The 16,952-nt window shown below is 47.7% G+C and overlaps 1 protein-coding gene across 1 annotated transcript; it reads left to right on the top strand.

Annotated features, from left to right (window-relative positions):
* The first annotated feature begins 2,441 nt into the window (after positions 1-2,441).
* On the top strand, positions 2,442-16,447 carry TAS1R2 (taste 1 receptor member 2). The gene is made up of 5 exons (XM_084822244.1): positions 2,442-2,739; positions 6,253-7,023; positions 8,274-8,486; positions 13,195-13,315; positions 15,519-16,447. The coding sequence occupies exons 1-5, from the start codon at positions 2,479-2,481 to the stop codon at positions 16,445-16,447; spliced, it is 2,295 nt and encodes a 764-aa protein (XP_084678370.1). The 5' UTR covers positions 2,442-2,478.
* The last annotated feature ends 505 nt before the right edge of the window (positions 16,448-16,952 follow it).

Here is a 16,952-nt window from a genome sequence, read left to right as displayed (position 1 = left end):
CGAGCTCAGGGGTTTGAGTTGCTGCCACGGAGCCTTCTATGTTCCGGATTAAGCCAGCTCTTCGTGCAGAACCATGAGGGCTCAAAGCTTACTTGATGTTTCAGCGGAAGGACCACATCTCAGTGGTGGCGCCCTGGCTTTGCAGGCAGAAGGTCTCAGGTTCAAGCTCCCACATCTATGGTAGGGCTGCGAAAGACCCCTGCCAAATACCCTGGGGGCGTTGCAAGGCACTTAAAAGACTCCAGGCCCAGGTTTGTACAGCAAAAATGTGAATATGCCAATTTATATCTAAACATGCAGATTTAGAAATAATAGGGTTTGTAGAAATGTCACATTTCTTAAGACACCCCACCTTAAGACACCCCACTAATTTCTCATCAAAACCACCTCAAATCAATCAATAAGTTGTGTCTCTGTGTGTGTATTTCTCTCTGTGTTGCAGCATGTGGGGAGGGGAAAGTTAACTCTCCCCCACGCAACTGAAACCCCCTTTGAAATCATCCCCCACATGACAAGCTGCAAAAAAAAAATACAACCCTTCCTTTGGCACTAATAAACACTCTGGGCTATGAAAATAGATCTGGAGCCCTGAGAAATAGATTTGGGGCAGGGCACACATGGCTAGACCCCTTGCCAGCTGGACCCCTCACCCCCCCAAGCTATAAGACATCTTTGGAGGAAACAAGCCCCCTGGAAGCATCACAGGCAGCAACTCGAAAACGTGATAGTTTCTCTTGAGCCTGCGATCCGGTTCCCATCCGGCAGGAGTTTGTTTGTTTGGCTTTGGTGCTGTGGCAGCCTGCAAATTTTACAGGCACGCAAATGAGCGGGTCCCTGCCAGCAATGCAAAGGAGCCAGTGAAAGCCACCGACGGGCAGCTCAGAGACCCCCCCCCCCGTCTTCGTGCTCGAGCGCTGTCTATATGAGGACGCCGTAGAACCATGAGGTTTGCCAGAGTGGGGGTGGCTTGGCTCGGAGCCTTGGCCTCTGTGCTGGCCTTCGCCCCCACCCCCCCTTCTCATTTCCACCTGGCAGGAGATTATCTTCTGGGGGGGCTATTCTCTCTGCATGCCGAAGTGGGGGGCCGTCCTTATCTCAAGCACTCCCAGGTGCCCGTCTGCAAAGAGTGAGTCACCGGTGGTGGGAAACATTTTTCGGGAGAGATGAAATGAGACGGAGGGCATGGGATCCAGGAAATCGGGGTGGGGTGGGGGGCTCAGGTACCACACCCTCAGCAGGCCCTTTTTAACCTGGAAGAGGTGGAATGTGGAAACAGAGAAGGCTGCATCTGTGCAAAGTGGAAATGTTTAGGGTGATGGCCTCCCGGCAATTGCCCGTACGTTCCGCCCTCTGGTGCTGTCCCGGGCCGTTTGGAATGATGGATTCTGTGCCACATAATTTTTTTTTTAAAAGGGAGGGTTAGTTCTGCTTGAGAATAGTAGCTTAAAGTGGGAGTTAGGAAAGCCCCTGCTTTGAAACTCACCTTTGCCATGATCTTGCTCGATGGGTCCACCTGAGTTTTCTCATCTAAGATATCGAGAAAACTTAAAAGACAGTCTCCTCCCCAGGTGCGTGGTTGGTAAGAACATAGGATAGGACAGGACCAAATGAGGATGCATCTGTTCCAACACAATATTATACGATTGTGTATAATAAAATTGTTTCAATACTGTGCCGTTTGCTACTTTTAAGATTCTATGGTTGTGGTGGGAGCTGACTTGGGCATCCACAGAAATGTGAAGGAAAAGCAGGATATAGGGACTGATAGATGAATGATACCGGCCTGCCTTAGAGGGCTGTGGCTTGGATTTCTGAGAAGCCTGTACGTGAATCACTTTGAAGGCTCATCAAATGGTACAGAAGTGATTTATGATGATATCTGCTCGGAGGTGCGCTGATTTTGATGCTGCTGTTTTGGACCACAACTCCCACAGTCTTTGATCATGCTGGCTAGCGATAATAGGAGTTTTTGTCGAACACATCTGGAGGCAGCTGGCTTGGGGAAGGTGGCTTTAAATGTTTAACTGTATGATTTTAATACTGTGTTTTTGTATGTAGGGGCATATATATATATATATTCTGCAGAATCTGTTATTTTAAAATGTCTTAATTGTTTTAATTATAGGGGTTTATTTGTTTGATCTTGTTGTTCACTGGCCCGAAATCGTTGATATAAATAGTATATAAATATTGTAAATAATAAACAAATACATTATACAGCATTACATGTGCATGTATGCCCACTGTAAGCCACTTTGGAAAAGTATTTGAAAAGCAGGGGAGAAATAAGTTAAATAAATGAAAAGGCATTCGATTTTTTTCTAATGAAAAGCAATATAGACCTATGAAAGATAAAGTAATCTGAGGCCAATCAGCTTTGCTAAGCCTCTGCTGTGCAGAGCTGACTGCCGTTCCTCCGTGTCTCGCCCACCTTTCAGGCAGAAGCAGAAGCGTGTCGGTTACAGCTACCTCCAGGCTATGAGGTTCGCGGTGGAGGAGATCAACAACTCCAGTGTCCTCTTGCCGGGGATTTCGTTGGGCTACGAGATGGTCGACGTCTGTTACCTCACCAACACCATCCACCCCCTCTTGTATTTCCTCTCTGACAACCGGTCCCTGATCGAGATCAAGACGAACCACGTCGACTTCCAGCCACGGGTCGTGGCTGTCATTGGGCCGGACTCTTCCCCAGCAGCAGTCACCGTAGCTTATGTCTTGAGTCAGTTCCTCATCCCACAGGTAAGTTGGTGACCCTCTCCAGGGAGGTGGGCTTCAGCTGCACACTGAAGAAGTGTGAGCATCATTCCATATGGTCCGATCTATGCACTCCAATCGTCACAGGAGGGTTGTTCTCGGTTCATCCCCCAGTGAGTGGGTGAATGCCTGGGACAGAGACTCCTCTGTGCTGGTGCCTGAGCTCTGGAACTCCCTGCTCCAGGAAATATAGTGGGATCCCTTCTTTCCAAGGACAACTGAAAAGGCCATTTATTTATTTAGAGCACAGGTGCAAGACCTCCAGTTCGGAGGGCAAATTCAGCCTTCCAGGGTTCTTAGTCTGGCCTTCCAGCATACCCAGATGGCCACACCCCTTTCTTCTGGCCCACCCCCTTTGCCCTGGCCACCAATCTTTGGTGGTTTCCTGGCTTTTGTTCAGTGTTCCCCCATTCTTAAAGGCTGAAATGTCTCTCTTAAGGCTTAGTGACTGGCAGGAAGAGCTTGAAGCTAAACTATGCTGGTATTTGGGCGCTGCCCATTTTGCCTTTGGCCCCACCCACCAGTGGAATGTGGCCCCCAAGAACTTCTCTGAAATGGAATGTGGCCCTCAGGCTGAAAGAGGTTCTGCACCCCTGCTTTAGAGAGTGCTCTTTGGAATTTGGGGAAGTAGTCAGTATTAATCCAACTTCACATACATCCATTGAAATGAATGGCACAAGTTAGTTATGACTGACTTTAAGATCTACTGATTTCAGTGGGTCTACTCTAAGTAGGACTAACATTGGAGACTACCCTAGGTCTTCTCCTGCCTGATTCAAGCTCACCCAGGCTGTTCTTGAGTCCCCAACTTCCCTTTCTGAGCCTGGTTGGTGGCCACAGGTGAGAGAGAGCCGTTTCTGTTTTTGGGCTTTTATCGTTTCCCATGCAGTGGTGCAGCGCAGATCTTGAAGCACTCGCCCTGGCATTGCCCATAGCCACGCTGCCAAGGAGAGTCCAACATCGCAGGCAGCTCTGTTGATCCAGGTCAGCAAACCAGTTCTAGCACTCCTCATCTCCACCCGCAGCAGGTCTTTTGGAAAGCGAATGGGCCTTCGCCGGCCATTCAGGACCAAGCCATGCCAAAATATGCAGCATCGCAATAGGGATAGCTCACAACAATTGACTGCTGCTGCGAACATCCATTTCTCCCCCGGCTACTGTGAAGGCTGCAGCTAAGCTCAGAGGGAACCAGGAGATCTGGTGGAGTGGCAGATGAGGTGAAATTAAAAAAAAATCCCGGTGCTTCAGCCCTGTGAGCTCTGCTTCCAGTACACCCCTGCTAGCCCATGTTTGGTCTGTTTGATGCACAGCTGCATGCCACGGTTTTTATTGTGCTGTTTCATTATGGTTTGTTGCATTTGATGGTTGGCTTCCTTGAAACAATGTCAAAAAGCAGGATATATAGGGCTTCTTTGCACAGAGCTTTTATTCTGATATTGAGATTGCTCACTCACGGGACTTTGCAGGTCCTTTTCATGACATCATCAACCTGCAGGGCACATCTAGAAGTATTTCCTGGTGACTCCATCTCAAAAACATCCAGAAATAATGAACTATTTAAGTTGGATAGTTATGCTATTAAAACAGCCATTAGATGGCAATGTTTCATTGAGTTCTATGGAACCTTGAAAATGAAAAACTTCCCTTCTTGGCAATCATGTGGTCACAGCCTGGGAGCCTGCTATAAACGTGGAAAGGCTCCACAACGGGATGACTGCATGGTTTTTCTTTAGTGTAAAGGCAGCCATAAACCCACAAGTCTGTCTGTCTGTCTGTCTGTCTGTCCGTCTATCTATCTATCTATCTATCTATCTATCTATCTATCTATCTATCTATCTATCTCTATCTATCATCTCCGTGTGTATTTATTTATAGGAAAAATATCTATATATCAATATATAAACCCATAAACTGATAGAATTTCCCATATGTTACTGCCCAATTGCTAAGATTATCTTCATAGGCTCTTCTCTGGCTGCCGATGGCCACAATGGTGCAATGGGTGGCTACCAGGGTAAGAGCCTTCTCTGTGGTGGCCCCTGTCTATGGAATGCCCTTCCTGGGGAGATCTGCCTGGCGTCTTCATTGTATACATCTAGTTGCCAAGTTAAGAGCTTCCTTTTTAAGCAGTCTTTCAATCTTTAATCTGTTGCTTTATTGATTTCACTGCTGGTTCCTCAATGCTTTTAATGTTTCTAATGTTTCATATTGTCTTGTCTTGACTGAAGGTGGTATTGTATACTGAAACGCTTCACTGAAACATTTCACATTTTAAAATCTGATCTATCTATCTATGTGTGTGTACATCTAAAAATTTTAAATTTTTAAATCTATAAATTTATAAACTGGTGGTCATTTATTTAAAATGATACATTTATAAACTGGTGGTCATTTGTTTAAATCTATAAATTTATAAACTGGTGGTCATTTGTTTAAATCTATAAATTTAAAAACTGGTGGTCATTTGTTTAAAATGATACATTTATAAACTGGTGGTCATTTGTTTAAATCTATAAATTTATAAACTGGTGGTCATTTGTTTAAATCTATAAATTTATAAACTGGTGGTCATTTGTTTAAATCTATAAATTTAAAAACTGGTGGTCATTTGTTTAAAATGATACATTTATAAACTGGTGGTCATTTGTTTAAATCTATAAATTTATAAACTGGTGGTCATTTGTTTAAATCTATAAATTTAAAAACTGGTGGTCATTTATTTAAAATGATACATTTATAAACTGGTGGTCATTTGTTTAAATCTATAAATTTATAAACTGGTGGTCATTTGTTTAAATCTATAAATTTAAAAACTGGTGGTCATTTGTTTAAAATGATACATTTATAAACTGGTGGTCATTTGTTTAAATCTATAAATTTATAAACTGGTGGTCATTTGTTTAAATCTATAAATTTAAAAACTGGTGGTCATTTGTTTAAAATGATACATTTATAAACTGGTGGTCATTTGTTTAAATCTATAAATTTATAAACTGGTGGTCATTTGTTTAAATCTATAAATTTAAAAACTGGTGGACATTTATTTAAAATGATACATTTATAAACTGGTGGTCATTTGTTTAAATCTATAAATTTATAAACTGGTGGTCATTTGTTTAAATCTATAAATTTAAAATCTGGTGGTCATTTGTTTAAAATGATACATTTATAAACTGGTGGTCATTTGTTTAAATCTATAAATTTATAAACTGATGGTCATTTCTTTTGTTTTGGAGTGCTGTATCATGTGCATCGCCTTGCCTTCATATCTGTTGCCTTCTTTTCATACTCTTATTGTTCTATCATCTATCTATCTATCTATCTATCTATCTATCTATCTATCTTTGGTTACGTTGTTGCTGTTGTTGTTTGGTTGGCTTTATGACTGTAAAGTGCCCTGGTCTTACCAATAACAGCAATAATAACAAGAACAGCAACACCACAGTAATAAACCGTTCCTGTCTAACGAAGCCTCTGGGGTGATCCTCCTGTCCCCAGATCACCTACAGCGCAACCACTGAGGCCTTGAGCAACCCCACCGTCTTCCCCGCCGCGTTCCGCACAATCCCGAGCGCTGAGCAGCAGATCGCCGTCGTGCTGAAGCTGCTGCAGCACTTCAAGTGGAACTGGGTCATTGTGCTCTCCAGTGGCGACGACTACGGCCAGCAGAACCTCCAGCTGCTGCGTGGCCAGGCCTCCTGGGCCTGCATCGCCTTCCAGGAGATCATCCCGGTCCTGCGGGCGGATGAGCGGGTGCTGAGCGGCGGTGCCCAGGGCCGGATCAGGGACGTCGTCCAAAAGATCAGCCGGAGCTCGGCCAGAGTGGTGCTTGTCCTGAGCTCAGAGCTGCCGCTCCAGAGCTTCTTCAAAGAGGTCATCCGGCAGAACATCACCGGCTTGGTGTGGATCGCGGCCGAAGCCTGGTCCATCGATCCCTCCACCCACAGCATCTCCGGCATGGCCAGTGTGGGCACTGTCCTCGGGGTGGCCGTGCAGGATGTCCCCGTCCCGGGGTTGGACGACTTCAGGGTGAGGGGCTCCTCTGGGCCAGCGGAGGGCGCCGACGTGCAGGCTGCCGGCACCACGTGCAACCAGGAGTGTGACGAGTGCCTCCCGGCGGCTCGGCTCTACAACCAGCACCTCCGGGGGACGGGGAACCGCATCGACTTCAACGTCTACTCGGCAGTCTACGTCGTCGCTCACGCCTTGCACCACCTGCTCGGTTGCAACAGCACCGGATGCCGCAAGAAGACAGTTCGCCCCTGGCAGGTGAACACCCCTTCTCTCGTGGCTGCGGGGAGACAGATGACATCAGGAGGGGTGTGTGTGTGCATGCCAGGCAGAGCCAGCGCCAGGTTTCTGAGGGCTCTCGGGCGGGAATCCCTCCACGGTCCCCCTGCCTCCTCACCCCTGTTCTTACCAGCTGCTCGTTGCTACTACTTGCTTGGCAGGCAGACAGAGCCAGGGAGCAAGTTAGCCGTGGCGTCTCCCGCTCCTTGTCCTCCTCACCCCCTCCGTTGTCTGGGCCGGAGCGAGAGGCAGGCGAGCCAGCAGGCTGCGAAGCTGGAAAAGAGGAATAAGGCCAGGGGCCCCCTTTCGGGGTGTGGGCCCTTAGCAAGAGCCCAACCGTGCCTACCTTTGACACCAGCCCTGCTGTCAGGCTCCAAGAGGTCGGGTTCAGAGACCTGGGGAGCTGGCTGTCAGTCTGAGTCGACCTGGGGCAGGTAAAGAAATAAAACAGCAGGAGATCAAGTGGGGCAGCCCCAAGTTTGGAGGGCCCCCTCCCTCAGTGAGTCTGCCTTCTCCCCACCGTGGTCCCCAGCTGCTCTTTCTCCCCCTCCTCTTTCTCAACTCTGCTCCCACTCGCTGGCTTGGCAGGCAGGGAGCCAGGGAGCAGGCAGGTCGCGGCGTCTTCTGCTCCCCCTTCTCACCACCATTGCTGCCTGGGCCAGAGCGAGAGGCAGGGGATCAAGCCGGTTGCAATGGGGAAGAGGAGGAGCAAGGCCGGGGGGTCTTGTCAACAGACCCCTGCTGGGGTGTGGGCCCTTGGCACATGCCTGACCATGCCAACCCCTGACGCCAGCCTTGAGGTCAGGTTCTAGGGCAGCAAACCAGGCCAGAGGGAGGTGTGTAGTCCATCCCGGGCAGAAGTCAAGGTCCAAGGCAGCATTTGGGGAAAGGGAGCAGGAATCCTCTGGCCGGAGGTGAGTTGCTCAGACTGAGAAGTGAGCTCCGAGGCTTGGGGTTTTATAGGGTTTTATCCCTGGCAGGCAGGGATTGGCCCTCTGTGGTCAGCTGATGGAACGTTCGGGCAGTCCGGTATGGCAGCCCGGAGGGTGCTCTCAGAGCAGGCAGAAATGGGGCAGATTGAACTGCGCAGTTTTTCCTTACGCCATATGGATTTGCGTAAACTTTGTGTGAGAGGGGAGAGAATTGAGGCGGTGTCCTCTTAGGAGGGGGACTCAGGCATTCAAAACCATCTGATCGTGTCGTGTGGGGCGGCTCTCTTTCTGCTGTAGCTGCTGAGGGAGGTGGGCCGGGTGAACTTCACCCTCTTGAATACCACGTTCAACTTTGACAAGGAAGGAGACCCCCCGAACGGCTTCGAGGTCATAGAGTGGCAGTGGGACGTTCCCGGCAAGCCGTTTAAGCGAATTGCGACCTACAATTCGCTGCAGCAGGAGCTTCACGTTCACCTCGAAAGCATCGTCTGGCACACATCGAACAACACGGTGAGTTCTTCTTCTGTACGTCCCGTCCCCCTGTTCCCCTGCGGATCCTCTGTTCTGCATCTGGGGCCTTGCTCTGGGTGCCACTGATGTATGAAACTCAGTTAGCATCCACGAGGTGCGGGGTCTGTCGAGCACTGGCTCCAACTCTGTGGAATTCCCTCCCCACCAGGGAGGCTTGTCAGGCCCTGATACTATCCTATTGGACCTTTGGCCCAAACGTGGTTCTTCCAGAAAGCCCTTGGCCGGTCCAGCTCTGCTCTGATTTTAAACTGACAAAATGGGGTCCTGCAAAACATTGCTGTGCGCGTTCCAGTCAGTTGGTTTTATTCCCCCTTCCCTCCCCTGATTTTCTGTGTGTCCTCCTCCACCACAGCCCAACAATTTTGTAGGCACTGACATTCTTCGTTGCGTTGGTTTGGTTGCCTTCCCCCCAAAGATATTTTTTTTAACTTGCCCCAAGCCTGCTGATACTTCCCTCTTGGTGTGGGTGGTGTCATTTTGGCCGCAAAAGGAACTGAACTCACCACCTGAACATTGGAAATAGAAGGAATGATATCTTCTGGTGCTATTGCTTATGGTAATCATACAGGCTGGTGTTTTCTATGCCTATCACTATTGATTTTTTTCTATTTAATTGCTGCCGCGGTTGTGTTTTGTAATGTAACATGTGTTTGTTTTTGAGGTTTTGTGTATGGAAATGGATTGGCGTGTATGGAAATGACTGACAACCGCTTTGTTCTCCTGTGGGGACAGGAGGAAAGCAAGCTGTCCAATCTCCTGACTTGCATCCAGCACTCCCCCCACCCCCAAATCTGTTACGACTGAGTGAGGACTGAGGGTGGAACAGTGGCATACAAACTGTTCTGCCTTTTCTCGTTGACTTAGAATCCGAGAGTTGGAAGAGGTTATCTAGAGGGAAAAAAGGTGGGATATAAATGTAATAATGAAATAAACAAACAAACAACAATGGTGCTTAAAGAGTCTGTCTGTCTGTCTGTCTCTGTGTGTGTCTATCTACCTATCTGGCTACCTACCTTCTCTCTGAGAGCTTCCTTGAAAACTACTGAATAGTTTCCCCGAGAAAGAGAGTGGCTGTGACTTTGTAAGTGGGCCAGGAACCCTCAACATGCCCATGTATGTTCCTATTATCAGATAGGAACTGTTTAAAGGGAACAGGTCTTAGTTTCTTGCTACTGGCTTGTCTGCACTAAATAAAATGATTTTTTGGGAGCAAGTGTAAATAACTCCTTAGATGGGGCTCACGGGAGCTGGATTCCAAAATATACAGCTTTTGTGAAATCCGTTCTGTCTGTGGTTCACGGATTGTCAGGCAACTTTTGTTCTGTCTTCTGCTCTTGGTGGAATTGGATTTTTCTACATTTCCTGAACTTGCGTTCATGTTGGAAAAGGCACACCTGCGCAAATGCGCACGTCCGGAAATGTGCATTTACATAAATGCGCCAACCCCCCCATGTGCATTTACACCCTTTAACTTATGGGGGAGAATGCGAATGTTCACACGACTAAATTTGCATACAGTTTCGGCAAGTTAAAAAAAAAAAAAGGCATTTCGCAAGTCCATGGAATTCGCACGACTTGGAAAAAGCCAGTCTGCAGTGGAATCCGCAAGTCAGATTAATAGAAATCCAAACTCACTTGAATTTGTTGCAGATTTCCCCAACATCCTGAGTCCAACAACATCTGGACAGGTTCTTCACCCCTTGCCTAGGTCAACCTCCCCCAACCTGGTGCCCTCCAGATGTTTTGGCATGTTGTTGTTGTTTATTCGGTCCGTCGCTTCCGACTCTTCGTGACTTCATGGACCAGCCCCCGCCAGAGCTTCCTGTCGGCCGTCGCCACCCCCAGCTCCCCCAAGGTCGAGTCCATCACCTCCAGAATATCATCCATCTGTCTTGCCCTTGGTCGGCCCCTCTTCCTTTTGCCTTCCACTTCCCCTAGCATCAGCATCTTCTCCAGGGTGTCCTGTCTTCTCATGATGTGGCCAAAGTACTTCAGTTTTGCCTTTAATATCCTTCCCTCAAGTGAGCAGTCTGGCTTTATTTCCTGGAGTATGGACTGGTTTGATCTTCTTGCAGTCCAAGGCACTCTCAGAATTTTCCTCCAGCACCACAGTTCAAAAACATCTATCTTCCTTCGCTCAGCCTTCCTTATGGTCCAGCTCTCGCAGCCATAGGTTACTACGGGGAATACCATTGCTTGAACGATGCGGACCTTTGTTGTCAGCGTGATGTCTCTGCTCTTAACTATTTTATCAAGATTTGTCATGATAAAATCTTGGGAGATACTTCCTCCCAAGAAGTAAACGTCTTCTGATTTCCTGGCTGCAATCAGCGTCTGCAGTAATCTTTGCACCTAGAAAGACAAAGTCTGTCACTGCCTCCGCGTTTTCTCCCTCTATTTGCCAGTTATCAGTCAAACTGGTTGCCATAATCTTGGTTTTTTTGAGGTTTAACTGCAACCCAGCTTTTGCACTTTCTTCTTTCACCTTCATCATGAGGTTCCTCAGCTCCTCCTCGCTTTCAGCCATCAAAGTGGTATCATTTGCATATCGGAGATTGTTAATGTTTCTTCCAGTGATTTTAATCCAGCCTTGGCTTCATCAAGCCCAGCATGTCGCATGATGTGTTCTGCGTACAGGTTGAATAGGTAGGGCGAGAGTATACAACCCTGCCGTACACCTTTCCCAGTCTTAAACCAGTCCGTTGATCTGTGGTCTGTTCTTACCGTTGCTACTTGGTCGTTATACAGATTCCTCAGGAGGCAGACAAGATGACTTGGTATCCCCATCCCACCAAGAACTTGCCACAATTTGTTATGATCCACACAGTCAAAGGCTTTAGAATAGTCAATAAAACAGAAATAGATGTTTTTCTGAAACTCCCTGGCTTTCTCCATTATCCAGCGGATATTGGCAATTTGGTCTCTAGTTCCTCTGCCTTTTCCAAACCCAGCTTGTACATCTGGCAATTCTCGTTCCGTGAGTTGCTGGAGTCTACCTTGCAAGATCTTGAGCATTATCAGTTTTGGCCAAGAACTCCCATATTCCCTGGCAATTGGCCATGTTAGCCAGGACGAATGGGAGTCATAGTCAAACATCCAGAGGGCAGTTGAGTTGAGTTCTGCTCTCCAGTTTATCTGCACCAGGGGATCCATGGCTTGTTTACATTGGCACAAGAGTGCCACCTTGTGTCTTATTTGGAGTTCACGCCTGGTGGTGTTTGCCTGCATCCCAGATAACAGATCTGAGAATCCTCATTGCTCTTTCACAGAGTCAGAAGGGTCTTTTGAGGTCATCTAGTCTAACCCCAAGCTTCCTGCAGGAATCCTGTGACAGCAGCAGCCCTGACAAGTATGCATCCACTATCTAATATCACCAGGGAACGAGAACCCACAACCTCCCAAGGCAGCCTTTCAACTTTCCAACAGCACTTACCATTAGGACTTTCCCCCTAATGTTTAGCCAAAGTCTGCTTCTCTGCAATTTCCACCCATCAGATCTAGTCTGGCCCTCGGGGGCAACAGAGAGCAAGCCTGTTCCATCTTCTGCATAACAACCTTTCAGATATTTGAAGTCTGCTGTCAAGCCTCCCCTTGATTTTCTTTTCTCCTCTGTTATCCCAACAAGGAGCTTTGATTTTGGGGCAAAATTGCGTAGAGAAAACCCAGGGAAGTCTTGGAACCCTGTGGGATACATACTTGGCTTTTATTGGGAAGGGTTCTTGCGTGTCTTGAAAATCTGTCAATTTTTTTTTTGGCCAGGAGAAGAATCCCAAAAGTTTGCCTTGTGTTCCATATGAAGCTGCCTTGCCCCAATTCAGATCACTGGTTTATTTAGCACAGTACGGTCTCCTCTGACTGGTACCAGCCCACCAAAGTTTCAAGACAGAGAGGCAGTGTATGACTTTGTGTATGACTTTATTTATTTCAATACTTTGTGTATTGCTTTACTTTTTTCAAAATGTGGCAAGTCATCCCTGCTGTGTTTGGGGACCCTCCTGTTTGTTCTGATGAGTGGGTGCCTGGACGTTTGCCCCAAAGTCCGATTCCTATGGCGACACTGCAGAGAGTGGATTTCCCACCTCTGGCAGCCTGAGATCCTCCTTTTCTGGGTATGCGGGAGATTGAACCTGGGACGCTCTGAATACAAGACAAGGATTTGAGCAGTCCTGCTCATTTTGGCAAAATCTGGGACGCGGCTACGCGTGGTGTCGAGTTTGTAGACAGCACAATCTGGAATCACTCAAGATCAGGGTGCGCAGCACCCGTGTGGCCCCCCCAGCCCCTCCCCCAGCACTGCGATTCACAGTGGCAAACAACACCTTTCTGTCTGCCACCGAAAACCAACAGCAAACTGCTGCGGAATCCTAAAGGGCCAGTTCTTCAAGCTAAATGTGGCCACTGGAGCACTCCGTGGCAAGTTCGCTGCTGAACGTGGGAGGAAAATCAAAGGCAATCAGCTAATTTTGCTGCTGACGCTGGCGCCCTGCGGTATTGTCAGCAGTGGCAGGAGCGCAGCCTATGGTGTGTGTGTGTGTGTCCATCCATTCAGGGGTGGGGGGTGAGGAGATGGCCCTGGACCTCTCCTGCTGAATATGTTGACGTATCTTCACATTATTATTTTTTTAAAAAATGGGTCTGAATGACCCAAGTTGAGTAATCCCATATAATTCCTGTCGCTCTTTTGCAGGCCCCGAAATCCATCTGTTCAGAGCAGTGCCTACCAGGGGAAAAGAAAAAACTCCTCAGCTCACATTCCTGCTGTTTTGAGTGTGTGGCGTGCAAAGCCGGGACTTTTCTGAATAAAAGTGGTAAGTTGTTGGATTTAAAAAACACACACATATATGCCCCAGAGCAAAACCCACTGCCCGACATCTGCGTATTCTTAAGGGCTTTGTGCCAAAAATAAAAAGTGCAAGTTTATTAAGGGTAAGTTTATTAATAGGAATAGCTTTCCGGATTCCAGAAAACAAATATTTGATTTCATGCAACTGGTGGGAGGGAGAAACACAAATTTATGGAAAAGGTCCACTAACACAGAAGAATTAAAAATGTAAGTACATCTTTCATTCTTGAAAATTTTTATTTTATTTTATTGTTATTTCTTAGACAGCTTTCACAAAAAAGACTCAACAAAACATGCAACAGCTAAACAGTGTTATCCACTATAAGACACCATTATAATACCGCCCCCCCAACCCATAAAGCAGCTAAAGCATCTGTGACAACCATAAGCAATTCAACTGATGCATTAAAGAGCCCATCTTATGGCATCAAATGCTTGGGAATAGAGGAAAGTGTTAGCTTGGCACTGAAAAATGACAATGTTGGTGCCAGGTGGACCTCACAGGGGGAGAGCATTTCATAATTGGGGGCCAATTGGGGGACCACCACCAAGAACGCCCTCTCCCTTATTTCCATCCTCCAAACCTCCCTCAGAGGAGGGCTTCAGGTGTTAATGGTAGTGTATTTCATTTAATTAATTTATTTATTGCATTTATATCCTGCCTTTTTTCCTCTTGCAAGGAACCCATGGCGACATACATAATCCTCCTCTCCATTTTATTCTCTCAACGACAACCCTGTGAGGTACATTGGGCTGAGAGTATGTGACTGGCCCAAAGTCACCCAGTGAGCTTCCAAGGCCAAGTGGGGGCTAGAACCCAGATCTCCCAGCTCCCAGTCCAACACTCTAGCCACTACCGAATTCATATGCTACGGATGTACTCTTCTTCAAATAAAATTGAAACAGCCAGTTATCCATTAACAATTCCATAAAAGTTGCAGATGTATCTTAATAGCTTGGAAGGAATGCAAACGTTGCAGTAATGAACTTTCATGGCTAGCTTCCATCTTGTATTTGAATAGGGATGTATGAAAGTGACTTACCTTTCTGCGGATTATGTTGATGGTGGGGGGGAGGCGTTCCGTCCCTCCCCCCGGAATCCTGGCCGGTTGGCTGTGCTCCGCAGCGATTCTGCGGAGCTGCCGGCCGGCCGGCTCCGCCAGCAGCTGGACATCCGGCTGCTGGCTAGCAGGGACGCAAACGGCGGCGGCTGTAGCCGCTGCCGTTTGCGTCCCTGCAGTCAGCCGTGATAGGCTACGTAAATGTTTACGTAGCCTATCACGGCTGATTTTAAAAAAAACACAAAAAACCGCACGTACGCAAATGTACGTTCTTTATTTTGCGTTCTTTATTTTGAACGCAAAATTTGCGTTCATTTGCGTTCTTTATTTTGGCATGTCTTAGTCTACGTAAACATTTACGTAGACTAAGACGGCGAAAATAAGGGGAACGCAAATAGCGTAGCGTCTACGCTATTTGCGTTCCCCTTATTTTCGCCGTCTTAGTCTACGTAAATGTTTTTTACGTAGACTAAGACGTGCCAAAATAAGGAACGCAAATGGCGGCGGCCATGGCCGCCGCCATTTGTGTACGCGCATTTTTTTTTAAAGTCAGCCGTGATAGGCTATGTAAATCTTTATGTAGCCTATCACGTTTTTTTGGTTTTTTTTAACCTGGAAATGGCAGCGGTGGCAGTCGGTCGGAGGACCAGCCGCCGCTGCCACCGCCGCACCACCGCCTGAGCCGCCGCCGGAGCCGCCGCCGCCAAGAAGATCCGCCCAAGGCAAGTCTTGTCCCGGGGGGGGTGGCAGGGGGGTGGCGGGCCGTTCCGCCACCGATTTCGGGGCGCCGAATGCGCTGGCATTCGGCCTCCCCGAGATCCGTGGCGGAACTTTCGTACATCCCTAGATTTGAATGGGCAAACCAGAAGTCAAAGTGAGCTGCCAGGTGAAGAGTTCCTAAATAACTAGGGGATCTGGAATTGCCTCTGATGTCACCTTGTGAAATCATGAAAGGAGACCCTGGGCATTCTGTCTCCAGCTGGGGTCTCCAACGTGGTGCCCACAGATAGCTCTTTTGGCACCTGCCAGGCTCACCAGTTTTAGACCCTCCCCCCCAGTATTGCCTTACAGGTTGAACATCCATATTTCTTGCGCTTCATTTCTCAGACAATTTCACCTGTCAGAGGTGCCCATTGGACATGTGGTCGAATCCGGGCCAAGAAGAGTGCTTCATGCGGCTCGTGGTGTATCTCCAGTGGAGCCATCTAATCTCCATCATGCTGGTGTCCTTCTCCATGCTCGGCCTCATGGCATCTTTGGGGATACTGGCCGCTTTTGTCCGCCATGCTGACACCCCTGTGGTGAAGTCTGCTGGGGGCAGGCTGTGCTTCCTCATGATCGCCTCCCTCACTGTCGGCTTCGCCAGTGTCTTATTCTACATCGGCGTGCCGACGGAGTTCAAGTGTGTCTGCCGGCAGATGATCTTCAGTATCTGTTTCACCATCTGTATTGCTTGCTTCACCGTCCGCTCCTTCCAGATCATCTGTGTCTTCAAGATGGCCGCCCGCCTGCCCAGAGTCTACGACATTTGGATGAAGTACAATGGCCAATGGGTTTTTGTTGCTGCTGTCTCTGCTGTCAAGGTCAGCATCGTGGTGCTCAACATCTACTATCACCCTCCGGCACCGGTCCGAGCCCTGGTTAGCAGCGACCCGACGTCTCTTTCCCTAATGTGTAATATGAATTACAGATCTGCCATGGGTTTCAACAACATCTTTGACATAGGCTTATCTGTCCTGTGCTTCTGTTTTGCCTACATGGGGAAGACATTGCCGAGGAATTACAATGAAGCAAAGTACATCACCTTATGCATGACGAGCTACTGCAGCTCTCGGGCCACCCTCTTCCTGGTTATGTCCATCTTTGAAGGGATAGTGGTGACCATCTGTGATGCGGCCACTGTGCTGTCCAACTTGTTTGGGGCATGCTTGGGTTACTTCGGACCCAAGTGTTATATGATCTTCTTCCACCCAGAACGGAACACACCTGCCTTCTTCCAGACTGCTATCCAGAGCTACACCATGAGGCAGGACTAGGGATGTTGGAGAAATCTGCGATGGATTCAGATGAGTTCGGATTTCTGTGTACTAAGGATTCCACAGCGGTCTGGCTTTTTCTGAGTCATGAGGACTTGTGGATTGGTTTTTCACTTTTGCTGAGGATTTGCGGTAATTCACATTAATTCACATTAGTACTAATTCACATTAACGAATGCACAAGTATGCATTAGCAGTAACGCATACGTGCACATTAGTACTAATGCACATTAGCGTTAATGCAAGTTAGTGCAAGTAGAATGAAATTCTGGTAAAAAAGAAAGATTCCCTCAGTGACTGGATGATGGAACAAAAGACACCTGACAACCTGCGAAACAGACAGATTTAACAAAATCTGTACTTCCCTAGGTAGGAGTGACCTGGCATTCTCTTGGGAAAGATGGGCTGAGTCTGCCTACATGGGCAACTGTTTATTTTATATATCAGTAGTAGGGATGGGGAGAAATGTGGTCAATTCACATTTTTAATGCGAACGTACTTAATT

Source organism: Heloderma suspectum, chromosome 15, assembly GCF_057233095.1.
Source record: "Heloderma suspectum isolate Gila_16-S chromosome 15, 16-S_ref, whole genome shotgun sequence".
Lineage (NCBI taxonomy): Eukaryota > Metazoa > Chordata > Lepidosauria > Squamata > Helodermatidae > Heloderma > Heloderma suspectum.
Note: the sequence above shows the minus strand (reverse complement) of the source record. Positions and strands in the feature narration are given on the sequence as shown.